At 36.5% G+C, this 13,052-nt stretch overlaps 2 protein-coding genes across 8 annotated transcripts; one reads left to right on the top strand and one right to left on the bottom strand.

The window, feature by feature from the left end:
* On the top strand, positions 1-3,816 carry LOC133721191 (DNA repair protein REV1-like). Of its 7 annotated transcripts, none has more exons than XR_009852096.1 (13): positions 1-376; positions 532-622; positions 1,101-1,196; positions 1,304-1,361; positions 1,658-1,799; positions 1,912-2,004; positions 2,129-2,175; positions 2,264-2,467; positions 2,567-2,686; positions 3,009-3,058; positions 3,154-3,194; positions 3,338-3,456; positions 3,564-3,816. XR_009852096.1 is itself a non-coding variant. In XM_062147738.1 (13 exons), the coding sequence occupies exons 4-12, from the start codon at positions 1,335-1,337 to the stop codon at positions 3,346-3,348; spliced, it is 735 nt and encodes a 244-aa protein (XP_062003722.1). In that variant the 5' UTR covers positions 1-376; positions 532-622; positions 1,101-1,196; positions 1,304-1,334; the 3' UTR covers positions 3,349-3,373; positions 3,564-3,816. The 7 variants fall into 7 exon arrangements, 6 of the variants coding, with proteins under 6 accessions (XP_062003722.1, XP_062003721.1, XP_062003724.1 ...); XM_062147738.1 differs by having other exon boundaries at positions 3,338-3,373; XM_062147737.1 differs by having other exon boundaries at positions 3,338-3,816.
* A 4,685-nt stretch (positions 3,817-8,501) lies between these two features.
* LOC133721125 (1-aminocyclopropane-1-carboxylate oxidase homolog 4-like) lies at positions 8,502-11,098 on the bottom strand. The gene is made up of 3 exons (XM_062147658.1): positions 10,518-11,098; positions 9,817-10,191; positions 8,502-8,887 (listed from the first exon to the last, which is right to left on the bottom strand). The coding sequence occupies exons 1-3, from the start codon at positions 10,989-10,991 to the stop codon at positions 8,630-8,632; spliced, it is 1,107 nt and encodes a 368-aa protein (XP_062003642.1). The 5' UTR covers positions 10,992-11,098; the 3' UTR covers positions 8,502-8,629.
* Positions 11,099-13,052: the final 1,954 nt, after the last annotated feature.

Below are 13,052 nucleotides of genomic sequence, written 5' to 3'. Positions count from 1 at the left end.
CTTTATTAATGCTGTGTCCTAAGAAAACCTAAAATTCAATTCGGCTCCAAATCTCCAATTGAAATAAGAAAACGCGCTGCACTTCGCGTTTTCCCTCCCCCAAATTTCACTTCCCTCCCCAAATTTCAGTTCCCTCCTCCCCTAACTTTCGACTTTCCCTCTTCAATTGAAACCCACCAGAAGAGAAAAGATGTTTCATTCACTCTATTTCCCTTTTTAGTTGTAATAGAAAAAAGAGAACAAACTCGAGCTGAAAACACCTTCGATCTGATTCGACTCGGTGGAGGAGGCGGCGACTCATAACAAGGGTTCCACTCATAGTAAGGTGTGAGACATGTTCTGGGTTGAGAGATTCTGGGAAAAATTTCAGTAGAAGGTGAGGTTACGAGGAGAATTTGGAGGTTACTCGATCTTTTTTTTTTTCCTAATTTTTTTTGTTATGCTTGTGTCTTGGGTTGAAAGAGTGTTGTTAAACTAGTGAATATATGTGCACTGCTTAATAAATTGAAAAGACTGAATGTGTTGTTGCAGCATGTTGAGGTTCCGATCCCAACTCTGAAGAAAGATGAGGTTTTGCTGAATCGGAAGCGGCTAGCATAATCCAATTGATTGGTTGGAGTGGGTAGGTTGTCTCTAACTTGTTTATTTTGATTGTTTTCTCAAAACCAAAAACCCTAAAATCGTTTTCTTGTTTATTTCTTTTGTTTCTGTTTTCGCAGGTTTCTATGCTTTGTTTTCTTTTAATTAATTAGCATATCAAATGATCTCCAAAATCCCTAAAAATTAACCAGTATCCAGTTTAGTGTGTTAGCTTAATGTATATAAAATTTCATTGAAATCGGAGTAGTTTAGGTTAGATTTTTATTTTCGTTTTGGTTTCTGGTCAGAGTCGAAGTTAATCTGATGTTTTTTTTTTTTGGTTTCTCCGAAGCTCATTACATTTGAGTTGTGAATAGCTATGGCTATTAGACTCCTTTCATCCTATGTAGGTGTAAAATTTCTCCTTCACAGGAGTTCTGGAGGTCTATGGGAAGTTGTTGCACTAAATTGTTAATCTCTAGTTCAGTTTCCCTGATCCCTTTCTATTATTTATCAATTAGGGACTTGCAGAAGGCAGGGTTATATCAGTGGTTGCTTCGAATATAGCTATTTTTTCAGATTCGAATATAGCTATTTGTTCAGATTCATGGCTCATGGTTAGTATCACTTGTTCTTAATGAGTTTATCTTTTTGGGATTATATAAATGAACTAAGAATCAATGCTGAATGCAATTACATCTTTCGTTTACATATGTGCTTGCAGGAAATAAAAGACCAAGGCTTTTGAATAGCAGATGATTAGATACTTAAAGCCTTTGAAGGTCTGGTTCCATCTCCTTTTTTTTTTTTCCCCCTTGAATAATTAAGTAGCTAGTTCTCCGTAGTGTACCAATGTCTACGAGGTTAGTTTTCGATGATTCTTGTTTGATGTTTTTGTAGAAGTAAGTTGTTGCTAATATGAAAACCATAATTGCAAGGGAGGCTAAAATGTTTTACCCTGTCTAATGATGGATTCATTTCAACTGTCAAGTTGATTGGTTTTGGAATGTACAAACTGAAGATCTTAGACTAGCTGGATGTTTTCTGTGTTACTAAAATACTTGTCAATATGCTGTAGGACTTTTTTTTTGTGTCCGTGGTCATCAGGCAACACCCTGAACTTAAGGATAGGCCTATAGCTGTATGTCATTCTGATAATCCAAAGGGCACTGCTGAATTTCATCTGCAAACTTCCCTACTCGAGATTATGGTTTGTTTTGGTAACAATTTTTCATTGCAGTTTTTTTTTTTTTTTTTTTTCTGTCGATCATTCTTTTGTTTCCACTGGGTGTGTCATGTGTGGTTAAAAGTCTTTTTAATGTGTATTTTCAGGAGTGAGGGCTGCGATGTTTGTTAGAGATGCTAAGGCTCTTTGTCCACACCTTGTCATTCTTCCTTATGATTTTGAAGCGTATGAGGAGGTAGGTTATCAGAGGACATCATTGTCTTATGCTTTAAATTGCTGCTAGTTATCTTCTTCGTTTCTTATATCCTTACTTTAGCAAGTTTAGTGGATTTCTATGTGTCATATGATCTATTGTGCAGGTAGCTAATCAGTTCTATGACATTCTGCATAAGCACTGCAGAAAAGTACAAGTACGCTTTTGGAAACCAATTTTATTTATCTTTTTAATACTTACTTCTTCAGTTGAGTTTTTGTTAATATGCATGTTGTTGAATTTAGGCGGTAAGCTGTGACGAAGCATTTTTAGATGTCACATACTTGGAAGGGGTAGATATGGATATGTTAGCCTCAATTATAATACAAGAGATCTTTGAGACTACTGGATGCATTGCAAGTGCTGGCATAGCTAGAAATATGCTCATGGCTCGCCTTACAACAAGAACTGCTAAACCAGATGGTCAATGCAACATTCCTCCCAAAAGGGTATGCATTTTGAAATGTAGTTTATTGCAACTGTTGTGCTTGTCATCATGAATATTATGTGCAGTCTGGCTTACTTAAATTGTATGGTTTTTATATTAGGGGCATGATTATTTTTATGAACTTCCCATCAAGATGCTTCTAGGAATTGGACACGTTTTAGAGGAGAAGTTGAAGAAGCGAAATGTTTTGACGTGTGGACAGTTGCGCATGATTCCTAAGGTGTCTTTATTTATGCATTTCTATCTTTTTTTTTATCAGTTGAACTGCCATAGATTTAAGTATGTATCAAACCCTAAATTGTAACTGGACTGGATTTTATAAAGTTTTGGTTTGATACATCAGTAAGAAAGTTTATTGAAAGTTACATAGTTTTACATGGAATAAGGTTACACATTTTATTGAAAGTTTATTGGTTGGCATAAGGTTTTTATTCTTTGTGCAGTGTCTTTGTAATTATCATGGAAAGTTACACAGTTTTACGTCTTTCATCCCAATCATTATTGTTTGGAAAATTAATGTGGCCTCTTTTTTGTTTCCCCAGCCCTGCAATGTGGTTTCCAGTAGCTATTTTTATGCTGGTGGATGTGTATGGTAAGAATTCTTATTGCTTCTTGTTGATGATTTCCTTTAGTTTGTGTTAAGATTGATAAATATTAATTCATGGAATTTGCATCAACTCTAACCAGGTTGGCACGTATATCTTTGGCTATCCTATGTTCCACTTTTGGTGAGTACATTGTTGTATGTTTAGACGAGCATATATAGATACCTATGTTTCCAGATAGTCATTAACTTTTCTTTTCTTGGTCATTCTGGTCCTAGGAACCAAACTTGAAAACATTACTAACATTACTGTTTTGGACCTTGTAGAATGCTTTTGAGCTTGCCTTCTTTGTTTGGGTTCCAGTTAGTTTTTCTTTCCCATCCTCCAGATTTTGGTGAAGTTCAATATTTAAAATTTTCCATAGCTTTGAATATGTAGCAACTGGGTATGAATTGAGTTTTATATGTAGCAACAACTAGCTTTGAATTATGTGTCTTACGATCAGTAGTAGTAGTACATTAATTCTGGATGTTGGACTTGTTGTTTTTGCAGGTATTACTTGTTTTTGATGGTATGAATTCAGTTATATATGTAGCAGCAGCAGCTAGCTTCAAATTAGTCATGGTAGAACATTCTGGGCATGTTGGACTTTTGGTTTTTGCAGGCTACTTCTTTTGGATCTTAGACATGTATTAAGGAATGTTCTATATATTATATATAGACTTGTTTGATGTGTACGTACTCGCTGTAATGCGCGCACTTTTTATAATATGAGATCGTTTCCCTTATGGATTTAATGACTCCATTTTCAGAACTTTGAGTACATAATTTGTGTCCTTATATAGAAAAGATGACACATTTGATAGTATATTTTGTGTGACCTCTTATAGATTTAAGGACTCTATTTTCAGAGTTTTTAGGACACAATTTATGTGTTCTTGTATAAAATAGAGGACACATTTGGGAGTGTTGTTTTTGTGTCCTCTCATACATTTAAGGACTCCATTTCCAGATCTTTTAGGACACACTTTTGTGTGTCCTTCTATAGAAAAGAGGACACTTATTTCATAATATTAGGATGCAATTTAGGTGTCCTCTTATGGATATAAGGACATCTCGTCCAAAGTTATTAGGACACATAAACTGTGTCCTCGTATAGATAAGAGGACACATTTCCAGTGTCCTTGTTTCGGACTTACAATGACTCCCGGATAGAGGACTCTTTTTTAAAGAGTCCTTGTATGTATTTAAGGACACGGTTTCAATGTCCTTAAATCATGTTTTTGTAGTAGTGGGGGTTGAATCCCAACGCCAGGACGCTGCGATTAGAGTGTAGCAACCAGATGGTTGAAGAAGAGAGATTCGCGAAGCCACAGGACTCGCCAGCAATGGCCCGCAGACGCCATCGGCGCAGGCCAAGGAAATCAGACGGCCAAACCCTAGGGTTAGCCGCCGCAAGGGTGAGAGAGCGAGAGCTCTCATATATCTTACTAATTAGTAATCCCTCACTAAAGTTCCTTAAATAACCTGATTCATATAATTTACAAACAAACTATTATCTTTTTTTTTATCAGAGAAAATATTCATTTAGCTTTTGGCAATAACTTACAAACAAGGAGTTTCTAGTGGCCTCATTAAACCCAAGCAAAACAAGTTCCTGGGAAGAGTACCACACTCCAAACTATTATCTTTAAAATAAAAAATTTAATCATTTCAATAATTTAATTACTCTATAAATCTTAAATATATATTCATTCCTTAATCAGACAACATAAATCTCTTCTTCAATAAAAAAAAAAATCAAGCACAAGGTATTGAGTTTTAAAAATTAATTTCTAATCAACAAGAAAATAACATGACCTATTATGTGGTTTTTTTTAACCCTCTTTTTTTTTTTTTTAGCTATGCAAAAAAAATGAAGATTAATAATTTTTTCTTAATGTTTATTTTATTTTCTTTATTTTTGGTACGTCATGATTAATTATTTAAATTTTTATTTAGTTTTATTAATTGCTAGCTCCTTTTTTTTTTTGCCAATATAATGGGTAGACTTAGATTTAGGTCATAATATGATTTATTTTATTCTCCCTCATCTATATAAGTTCAACATGTATATCATACATTTTTATGTCACATGATCTTAATCGTAATTTTAATTCTTATTAAATATACATGAATGCTTTAATGAGTATGAAGTGAATTGGAAAATGAAAATAGATAAGGAAAATAATAAAAACGACAATCTAATATTATTGAATTGGAAAGTCTAGAGAAAATGAATATAATATTTTTTGGGTATAATTATTGTCCTTAATTGTCATTTTATTGTAGGTTATATATGTCATTTAATAAGTGAGGTCAAGTGAGCAAATTTGGAGGTCCCTATAGAAACACTCTTTTCTTATTCACTTGTTGATTAGAAATTAATTTTTAAAAATTAATACCTTGTGTTTAATTTTTTTTTATTAAAAAAAATATTTATGTTGTCTAATTAAGGAATGAATATGTAATTAAGATTTATTGAGTAATTAAATCATTGAAATGACTAAGTTTTTTTATTTTAAAGATAATAGTTTGTTTGCAAATTATATGAGTGAGGTTATTTGAGGAACTTTAGTGAGGTTTAGTGAGTAAATTTGGTATTTGAAAATTTGATAGGAGGTGTAAAAGTATAGGAGGTCAAGTGAGAAAATTTGGAGGTTCCAACAGAAAAACTCAAATTCTCCCTATGTTTAATGATATTTAATGTCATGGCTATAAGGTGGTCAAGTGAGTAAATTTGGAGGTTCCAATAGAAAAATTCAAATTCTCCCTATATTTTATGGGTGTGTGAGTTACTAACAACTAACCCGATAAAAAAAAAAAATTTCCCTATATTTAATGATATTTAATGTCATGGCTATAAGGTAGTAGAAGGCCTGCTCACCTAAGGGACAATTTTTGGGAAACCCATGGGTTCGAAGGATACTTTGGCACAACTCAATCCTTTGATCATCGACACTCAAAATCCGTCTCATGAGAATGTTCTGGATTATGGTTATCGTTGATGCCTTAACGCCGAACTTATTCTTGGGAATATAGAGCTCTCTGAACATTAAACTAGTGTACATGAAAAGTAGGATAAAAACTCCATCATGATTGATGATGTATTCGTGCATTTCATAGCACATGAGTTTGTTAAGCCCGATGATATTGAACCACGCTCCATTGATGAATGATGGCAATGTAGAGAAATTTGGCCTTAATGGAAAGATGCGATCCAGGTTAAGTTGGATTTCTAACGAAGAGGAAGGTTTTTCGAGCCAGTGTTGCCGACACCTTCTAACATAAAACTTGTTGACTAATGGGTCTTCGTTAGAAAGCGTGATGAGAAAAAGAAATGGTAATCTCGCTTTATGGTGCAAGCTTCTCACAAAAAGCCCTGGAATAGACTATGAGGAGACATATTCTCTCGTAATGGATTGTCATTGCACTCCACTACCCTGTCAGTTTGGTAGTTTCTGAATAACTGAACATGCAGCTTATGAATGTGGTGACTACGTATCTCTATGGGGACCTAGATACAGAATATACATAAAGGTTCCTGGTGGACTTCATTTACCCAAGTCAAGTGGCTCTAGACCACAAAGCACATTTGCAATGAGGTTGAAACGCTCACTAAAGTGACTACTTGAGCTGTCTTGAAATCACAGAAGCGGAGGTTATGCCATCTCACTTCTAGGTCAGGAAGCAGGAGTCACGGACTTTGACAAAGCGTTCTTCGAGTGAGACCCACAGCCTTCTCGGGTCTTCTTCATTTAGATACTCATACTGGAGGGAATCATCCATATTTTGAGTTATTAGGATGACAGCTTTCGCCTTATTTTCCTCAAAGGCTGCTCTATTTTCTTCCAAAGCTTGAGCTAGCTCAACAGTTAGAATGTCCTGGCTAGGCTCAAAAATCGTATCTAGGATTCCTTAGGCCTTGAGATGCTAGTGGACATCATGAACCCACTTGTGACATCCAGAGCCAGTTGTTCCCAATGGAGCGAAGTCCAGTTTGTTCCGGTTACTCATCCAAAAAGAGAACAAGAAAAAAGGTTAGCTTCGGAGCGGAAAAAGCTACCAGAAAAACAATAGAAATTTCTTAGCATAGTCGCTCCCAAGAAATTTGGAATTTCTGAGCATAATCGCTCCTAAGAAATTCGATTTCAAGAGGTATTGGATTAGATCGAAATAATGCTGTGTATGTGGTCGATCGTATCTTCTCAACAAACTCTAAGTTTGGAGGTCTCAACAAGCTCCAAGCTTAGAGATATCACGAACCCCCACAATTCGGCTTAGGTCTCCTACGAAAGAAGAATGGGGGTAGAAGAAGGGAGGTTGAAAGTCCCCGAGAAAAGAAAAGGAATTAAAAGTACTGAAAGTGGAAACTTTATAAAAATTTACCTCTAAAAAGGGTCGCCTGAAAAATTTGCTTGAGATGGCTGGAAAAGTCGCCGGTCGGTGGTGGTGGCCAGACAGTGACTGGTTGTTGGCCAGAACTGGGCTGGGGCTGCTGACGTCAGTGCAGGCGAGGCTAACGCGCAAGGCAGCGCTATACAGGTCGTGTGCAGGGCTGTGCAAGGCTGGCTTGTGGATCAAGCAGGCGAGGCTAACCTACCACGCATGGTCTCGGTAGATTGCGACTGAAGGCGAGGCTAGCGGGGTTAACGCTGGGGCCTGTGGCTGGTGTGCGTAGAGCTAGCCTAGCAGAGGCTGGGGCTGTGTGCGCGAGGCTGGCGAGGCTAACGAACTCTGCTAGCAAGGCTAATCTGCAGGACGAAGCAAGGCTAATCGTCGGGTGAGGCAGGCGAGGCAAGGGAGGCTAACACTGGCTGTAGGAAAGCGCTAACGTGGGGGCAGGGGCCCGTTGTGCTGTGCGGTAGGGAAGGCAAAGCGAGGCTAACCAGAGCGGTTCAGGATTTCTGGTGGCCGGTTCAGGGCTTTTCCAGTGGGTTCTAGAGGTTCCGCCGCCAGTTCTGGACTCCTGGGATCGAGGGCTTCAAGGTGTGTGACAGAGGAAGCTAGGGTTTGAAGGTTATGATTTTAGGGTTTCAAGGTTAGTGCTTCGTGCTAATAACGTGTTTTAGGAAATCAGAAACTGAGAGAGAATTGAGTTGTACTTTCATTGATAATAGGGGCCTCTTTATATAGAGGATTACAAGTAAATAATCTGCATCTTACAAGGTAACTGAATCATACAATGATTGAAATATCTCCGTATATATTGGTAAGACTAACCTTATTACAACTCAGACAAGTAATCAGAGTTTGGGCCGGACACACAAACTCAGTGTCCTTAAACAAAACATAGGTTATAATTTTCGCTTTAGGCATCACTTACAATTAGGATGACCCTGTTCTTCAGGAGTGGATGATTACACAACTGGCTTTTGTAGTGTCTCTTTGGCATTTGTAATTTGGAGGTAATAAATGTTCATGCTTGACGGTGTTAATTGGGATCTGATATGATAGACAATGCCATTCATCTACATTTATTAATAAAGTTTGTCTGCTCTCACCAAGTATAATGTGAAATTCAGACTTGCAAATACCTATATGACATGTTACATACATATATGATTTGTCACTACTAGCTAGTGTAGTGTAACTCTTTCTACTATGTTTTTGCCATCTAATCCTTTGCTATAAAAGCTTTGAAGAAACTCTGGCACAGTGAATTGTCGATAAAGGGCTGGTTTCTCTGCTGATAATAATTCTGGAAGTGGCCCAAATTCATCTGACTCATTCCAACCCCCCAAGTTATTAAAAATCAATATTGAGATTCTTGGTTCCTTCGATGAATTTGCCAATACTCGATGCTCCACGCTTTGATACTCCCCATTTGATATGATCTGCCCAGAAAAGATATTTACATATATAGGTTAGGTCATCTCCAATCCTGAGCTAAGGGGTGAATATAGTCCAAAAAATGAAGATTTCCATCTCCAATTAGGGGCTAAGCTAAACCAAAAATGCTATTTGACTGGCTATAGGGCCACGAGCTGGGCTAAAAGTGGCCATTTGTAATAGCCCTTGGGCTATTTTTTCGTGGGGTCCACGTTAATGGCCCAAATAAATGAAATGAATATAGCTGAACAGATCAATGGTTGAGATTGAAGCAAATATGTAGCTGGTTGATGTCAGCTAGCTGTTACAAAAAAATATCTGTTGGTTTTTTCTTTTCCATTTTGAAAATGTAATGATAGTTTTTAAAAAAAAAATAATAATAATAAAAAACAAAATCCTATAAATACCTATAGCACCTCATTTTCATATCTCACCTTCTTTCATTTTTTTGTTCTACCTCCTCACTCCCATAGTTGACATGTGGTACTATAAAATCATATCCAAAAAATTAATAAGTTTTTTTTTTATCAGATAAACAGCTCAAATGTTACAACTAGTCTCGTGAGTCGAACTCACAATCTTTCACTTATAAATGGGAGACTATGCCACTAGACCAAATAGTACTGGGCAAAATTAATAAGATTTGATCAGAAAAATAATTATATAAGAATAGAAATAGTGCATAAGTATAAAATACTATATATTTGAAAAACAATAAAAAGAAAACATGACATTTAAACTTATAGTTTTAAAGGTGGGAGATGGTAGAAACTATAACCCTTATTATTTTCATGAATAGTGATTATCGGGAACTAAAATTTAGCAAGTGAAATATTTTAGCCCCTACAGCTAGAGATGACTTTACATGAGTTTTATAAGAAGAGCTTTTACTCGGCAGTCAGTAATACTTAAATTGGAAGTAAATGAATGGAACCTGTATGAAGTCACCAATATTAACAGTCAATGCCCCAGGCAAGGGCTTAACATCCACCCACTCACTCCCTTGCTTCACTTGCAACCCTCCGACCTGGTTCTGCAGCAACACTGTCAAACCGGCATCAGTATGAGATTTGATTCCCACCGTCAGATCTGGTTGCGGACAGTAGGGATAACAGTGCCCCAAAAATAATCTAGCTTTCATAAAACCCAACTCCTTGAACTTCCCAGGTTCCAAACCAAGACCTTCAGCCAACAACTCAAATAATGCCGCGGCTACTTTGGCTGCATGAAAATCCCATGCAATCACCTCCTTACGGCAAACCTCTGGGATGTCATCCTCCACCTTCATCTCCTCCGGTGCCGTAAACACCTGATTTACCAATAATGAGGAATCTAATCAGGAGGGCACCTTAGTTCATTTAACAGATTTATACACACACACACACACACACACACACGAAAATTTATATTATTCATATAATAAATTACGTATGTGTATCATTAATCTCAAACTTTTCTCTATATCTCAATTTTTTTCAAGCTGGAATCAGCTACTAAAGCTCATGAAATTGAGACAAAAAGTTGATGCGTGGCAGCATGCAATGGAATACCGCTACAAATTTAACGAAGAATGAAAAAACAAATGAAATAAGAAGAACATAAACCCCTCGAGCCTTTGGGGCACCAGCCTTGCACCTGAAGGGAATCATGCCAGGTGGCCGCCTTACTACGGTACAAGTCATTGTTGCTAGTGTACATGACACCGTGGTGCTCTTGGCGTCTGTAGTGTTTGGATTTGATCTCGTGAGGTTGTTCATGGAAGGCTGTGATGCTTCGGATTGTCTCATCGAGGACTGATGCCGGTATCCCGTGGTTGATGACTTGGAAGAATCCCCACGTGGCGGCGGCATCTTTGATTTGTCGAATGATTTTGGGACGGTGAGTGGGGGAATTGAGGTTGGCTAAGTCGAGTAGGGGGATGGAGGTAGTGTTGGTGCTAGAGTTGAAGTTATTACAAGGAAGAGTTTCAGGTGGGTGTATGAAGAAGCGAGGAATAGAAGTGATGCCAGAGTCGGAAAGACCCTTTACTCCCATCTTTGACTCGTCGAACTCTTTAACTTCTTTGAGCCGATCATATTCGGAATTGGAAGCAGCACAATTAACTGCCATGTTCTTGATCGATCAGCTTACTTAGTTTCAGTCTTTACTGTGATCGAACAGTGGTTTAGTACTGTCGTAGTATACAAGCATTAGCCGACTTGGTAAAAGCAAGGAATATATATATATATATATATATATATATATCTCTGTGTGTGTGTGTGTGTACACGCGCGCGCGCGTCATATATAAAGGACGGGCCTAGCTTGCTTAATTGCTTTGGATCGTTTCTTACAACTTTAGTTAGCCGACTTGGTAAAAGCAAGGAATATTAGGTAGGTTACGTCAAGATTGTCATATTACTACTATAATGATGATTAATTATAGATTAGGGAAAATATCACAAATGGTCATTGAACATTGACTTATTCGACACTTTGGTCACTGACTTTTCAAAATACATTACTTTAGTCACTCAAGTTTAACTCCGTCATTCACTATAGTCATTACCGTTAAATATTTCGTTACACACTGTTAATGTTGGGGGTACATGTTCATTTACTTCTTCCTTCTTCTTTTTTTAGACAAATGTTATAGATTTTTTTTTTCCAATTGATGTGTAAGACGATCACTAGAAGACCTCAATATACATTAGAAGTCCTTCGACCTAACCAATTGTTTCTGGTCTTTTTTCCAATTGAATTCACAACAATTACTCTGCTTTTGACACTTCACTGTTTTGAGCTTCTTTTGAATATGTTTTCTCTTCCAAAATTCATGACAAAACTCTTTCACATCTTCATCTATCTCTCTTTCTTCCATCTCGGTTGCTCTTGGTCAGAGCTTGCCAGAGTCTCTAGAGTTCGGGATAGAAGAAATCCAAATACGACGGAGAGAAGAAGAGGACGAAACTTTACAAAAAGTAGAAGAAGAAATCCAAATTCAATTGAACCTGCACAACCCATCTAATTACCACCAATTAAAGACATGAACAATACAAACACAACCCAAGCTTAATAAACATGAAAATCATGTTCTCCTTGTCCATATTGAATTTGTTAAGTCTGGGTATTTGACTATTTGTGATGAATGGAGATCTGATACTTCTCCTCATCTATTTAATAATTTAATACGATTTATAGGAAAAATTTAACTTAGACGAAAATATCCTCACAATATGCATTATTTACAAGATTATAACATAATATTTAACGGTAGCGATTAATATACAAGACGATGTAAAAGATGAGTGACTAAAGTGATAATTTTGGAAAGCCAGTGACCAAAGTGTCGAACAGGTCAAAGTTCAGTGACCATTTGTGATATTCTCCCTACTTATTATGATAATCACTAATTTAAATCATTAATTTAAAGAAGTGCATGTCATCATTGTAATAACTAATTTAAAGAAGTGCATGTCATCATCAATTTAAAGAAGTGCATGTCATCATTGTAATCACTAATTTAAAGAAGAAGTGCATATCACCATCAATTTAAAGAAGTGCATGTCATCATTGTAATCACTAATTTAAAGAAGTGCATGTCATCATCAATTTAAAGAAGTGCATGTCATCATTGTAATCACTAATTTAAAGAAGAAGTGCATATCACCATCAATTTAAAGAAGTGCATGTCATCATTGTCGTAATTTTTATGTCCATATATAGGCTACGCAGATGATGACATGCACTTCTTTAAATTACGACATAAAAATATTCGGCCGCGTAGCCTATATATAACACATCATAATCAGTTGTATACAACTTATTGATGATTAGAGACAACACCATTGAAGGATTGTTGAAAGTTAAAAAAATAAACAACTGTATATAACTTATTGACGATTAGAGACAAAGATGCATGCATATCAATGAAATCAATTTGAAGGATTGTTGAAGATGCATGCATATCGATAGTGAATATTTTGGTAACCGTTTACTTTGTCTCTAATCATCAATAAGTTATATATATACAACTGATTTCATTGGTATGCATGCACCTTCAACAATCCTTCAAATTGATTTTATAATAAGGCAGTCTATTTGTCTCAAAAAAGAAAATGCACCTATTTGCATCTAGTGCCGGGCCGCCGGCCTTCAGCTTTCAAGGAGAAAGCATTATTGAATATAATAG

This window comes from Rosa rugosa, chromosome 7, assembly GCF_958449725.1.
Source record: "Rosa rugosa chromosome 7, drRosRugo1.1, whole genome shotgun sequence".
NCBI classification, from domain to species: domain Eukaryota; kingdom Viridiplantae; phylum Streptophyta; class Magnoliopsida; order Rosales; family Rosaceae; genus Rosa; species Rosa rugosa.
Note: the sequence above shows the minus strand (reverse complement) of the source record. Positions and strands in the feature narration are given on the sequence as shown.

What these genes read in the sequence shown, in the direction of transcription:
- LOC133721125 (XM_062147658.1), bottom strand. Translation starts at nt 10,991, where the DNA reads ATGGCAGTTAATTGTGCTGCTTCCAATTCCGAATATGATCGGCTCAAA. An exon ending in CCTGGCATGATTCCCTTCAG is followed by an intron (nt 10,192 to 10,517) that starts GTGCAAGGCTGG and finishes TTGGTAAATCAG; the next exon opens with GTGTTTACGGCACCGGAGGA. An exon ending in ATATTGGTGACTTCATACAG is followed by an intron (nt 8,888 to 9,816) that starts GTTCCATTCATT and finishes TTTTCTGGGCAG; the next exon opens with ATCATATCAAATGGGGAGTA.
- LOC133721191 (XM_062147735.1), top strand. Translation starts at nt 1,335, where the DNA reads ATGATTAGATACTTAAAGCCTTTGAAG. An exon ending in TGAAGCGTATGAGGAGGTAG is followed by an intron (nt 2,005 to 2,128) that starts GTTATCAGAGGA and finishes TTGTGCAGGTAG; the next exon opens with CTAATCAGTTCTATGACATT. An exon ending in AGCACTGCAGAAAAGTACAA is followed by an intron (nt 2,176 to 2,263) that starts GTACGCTTTTGG and finishes TGTTGAATTTAG; the next exon opens with GCGGTAAGCTGTGACGAAGC.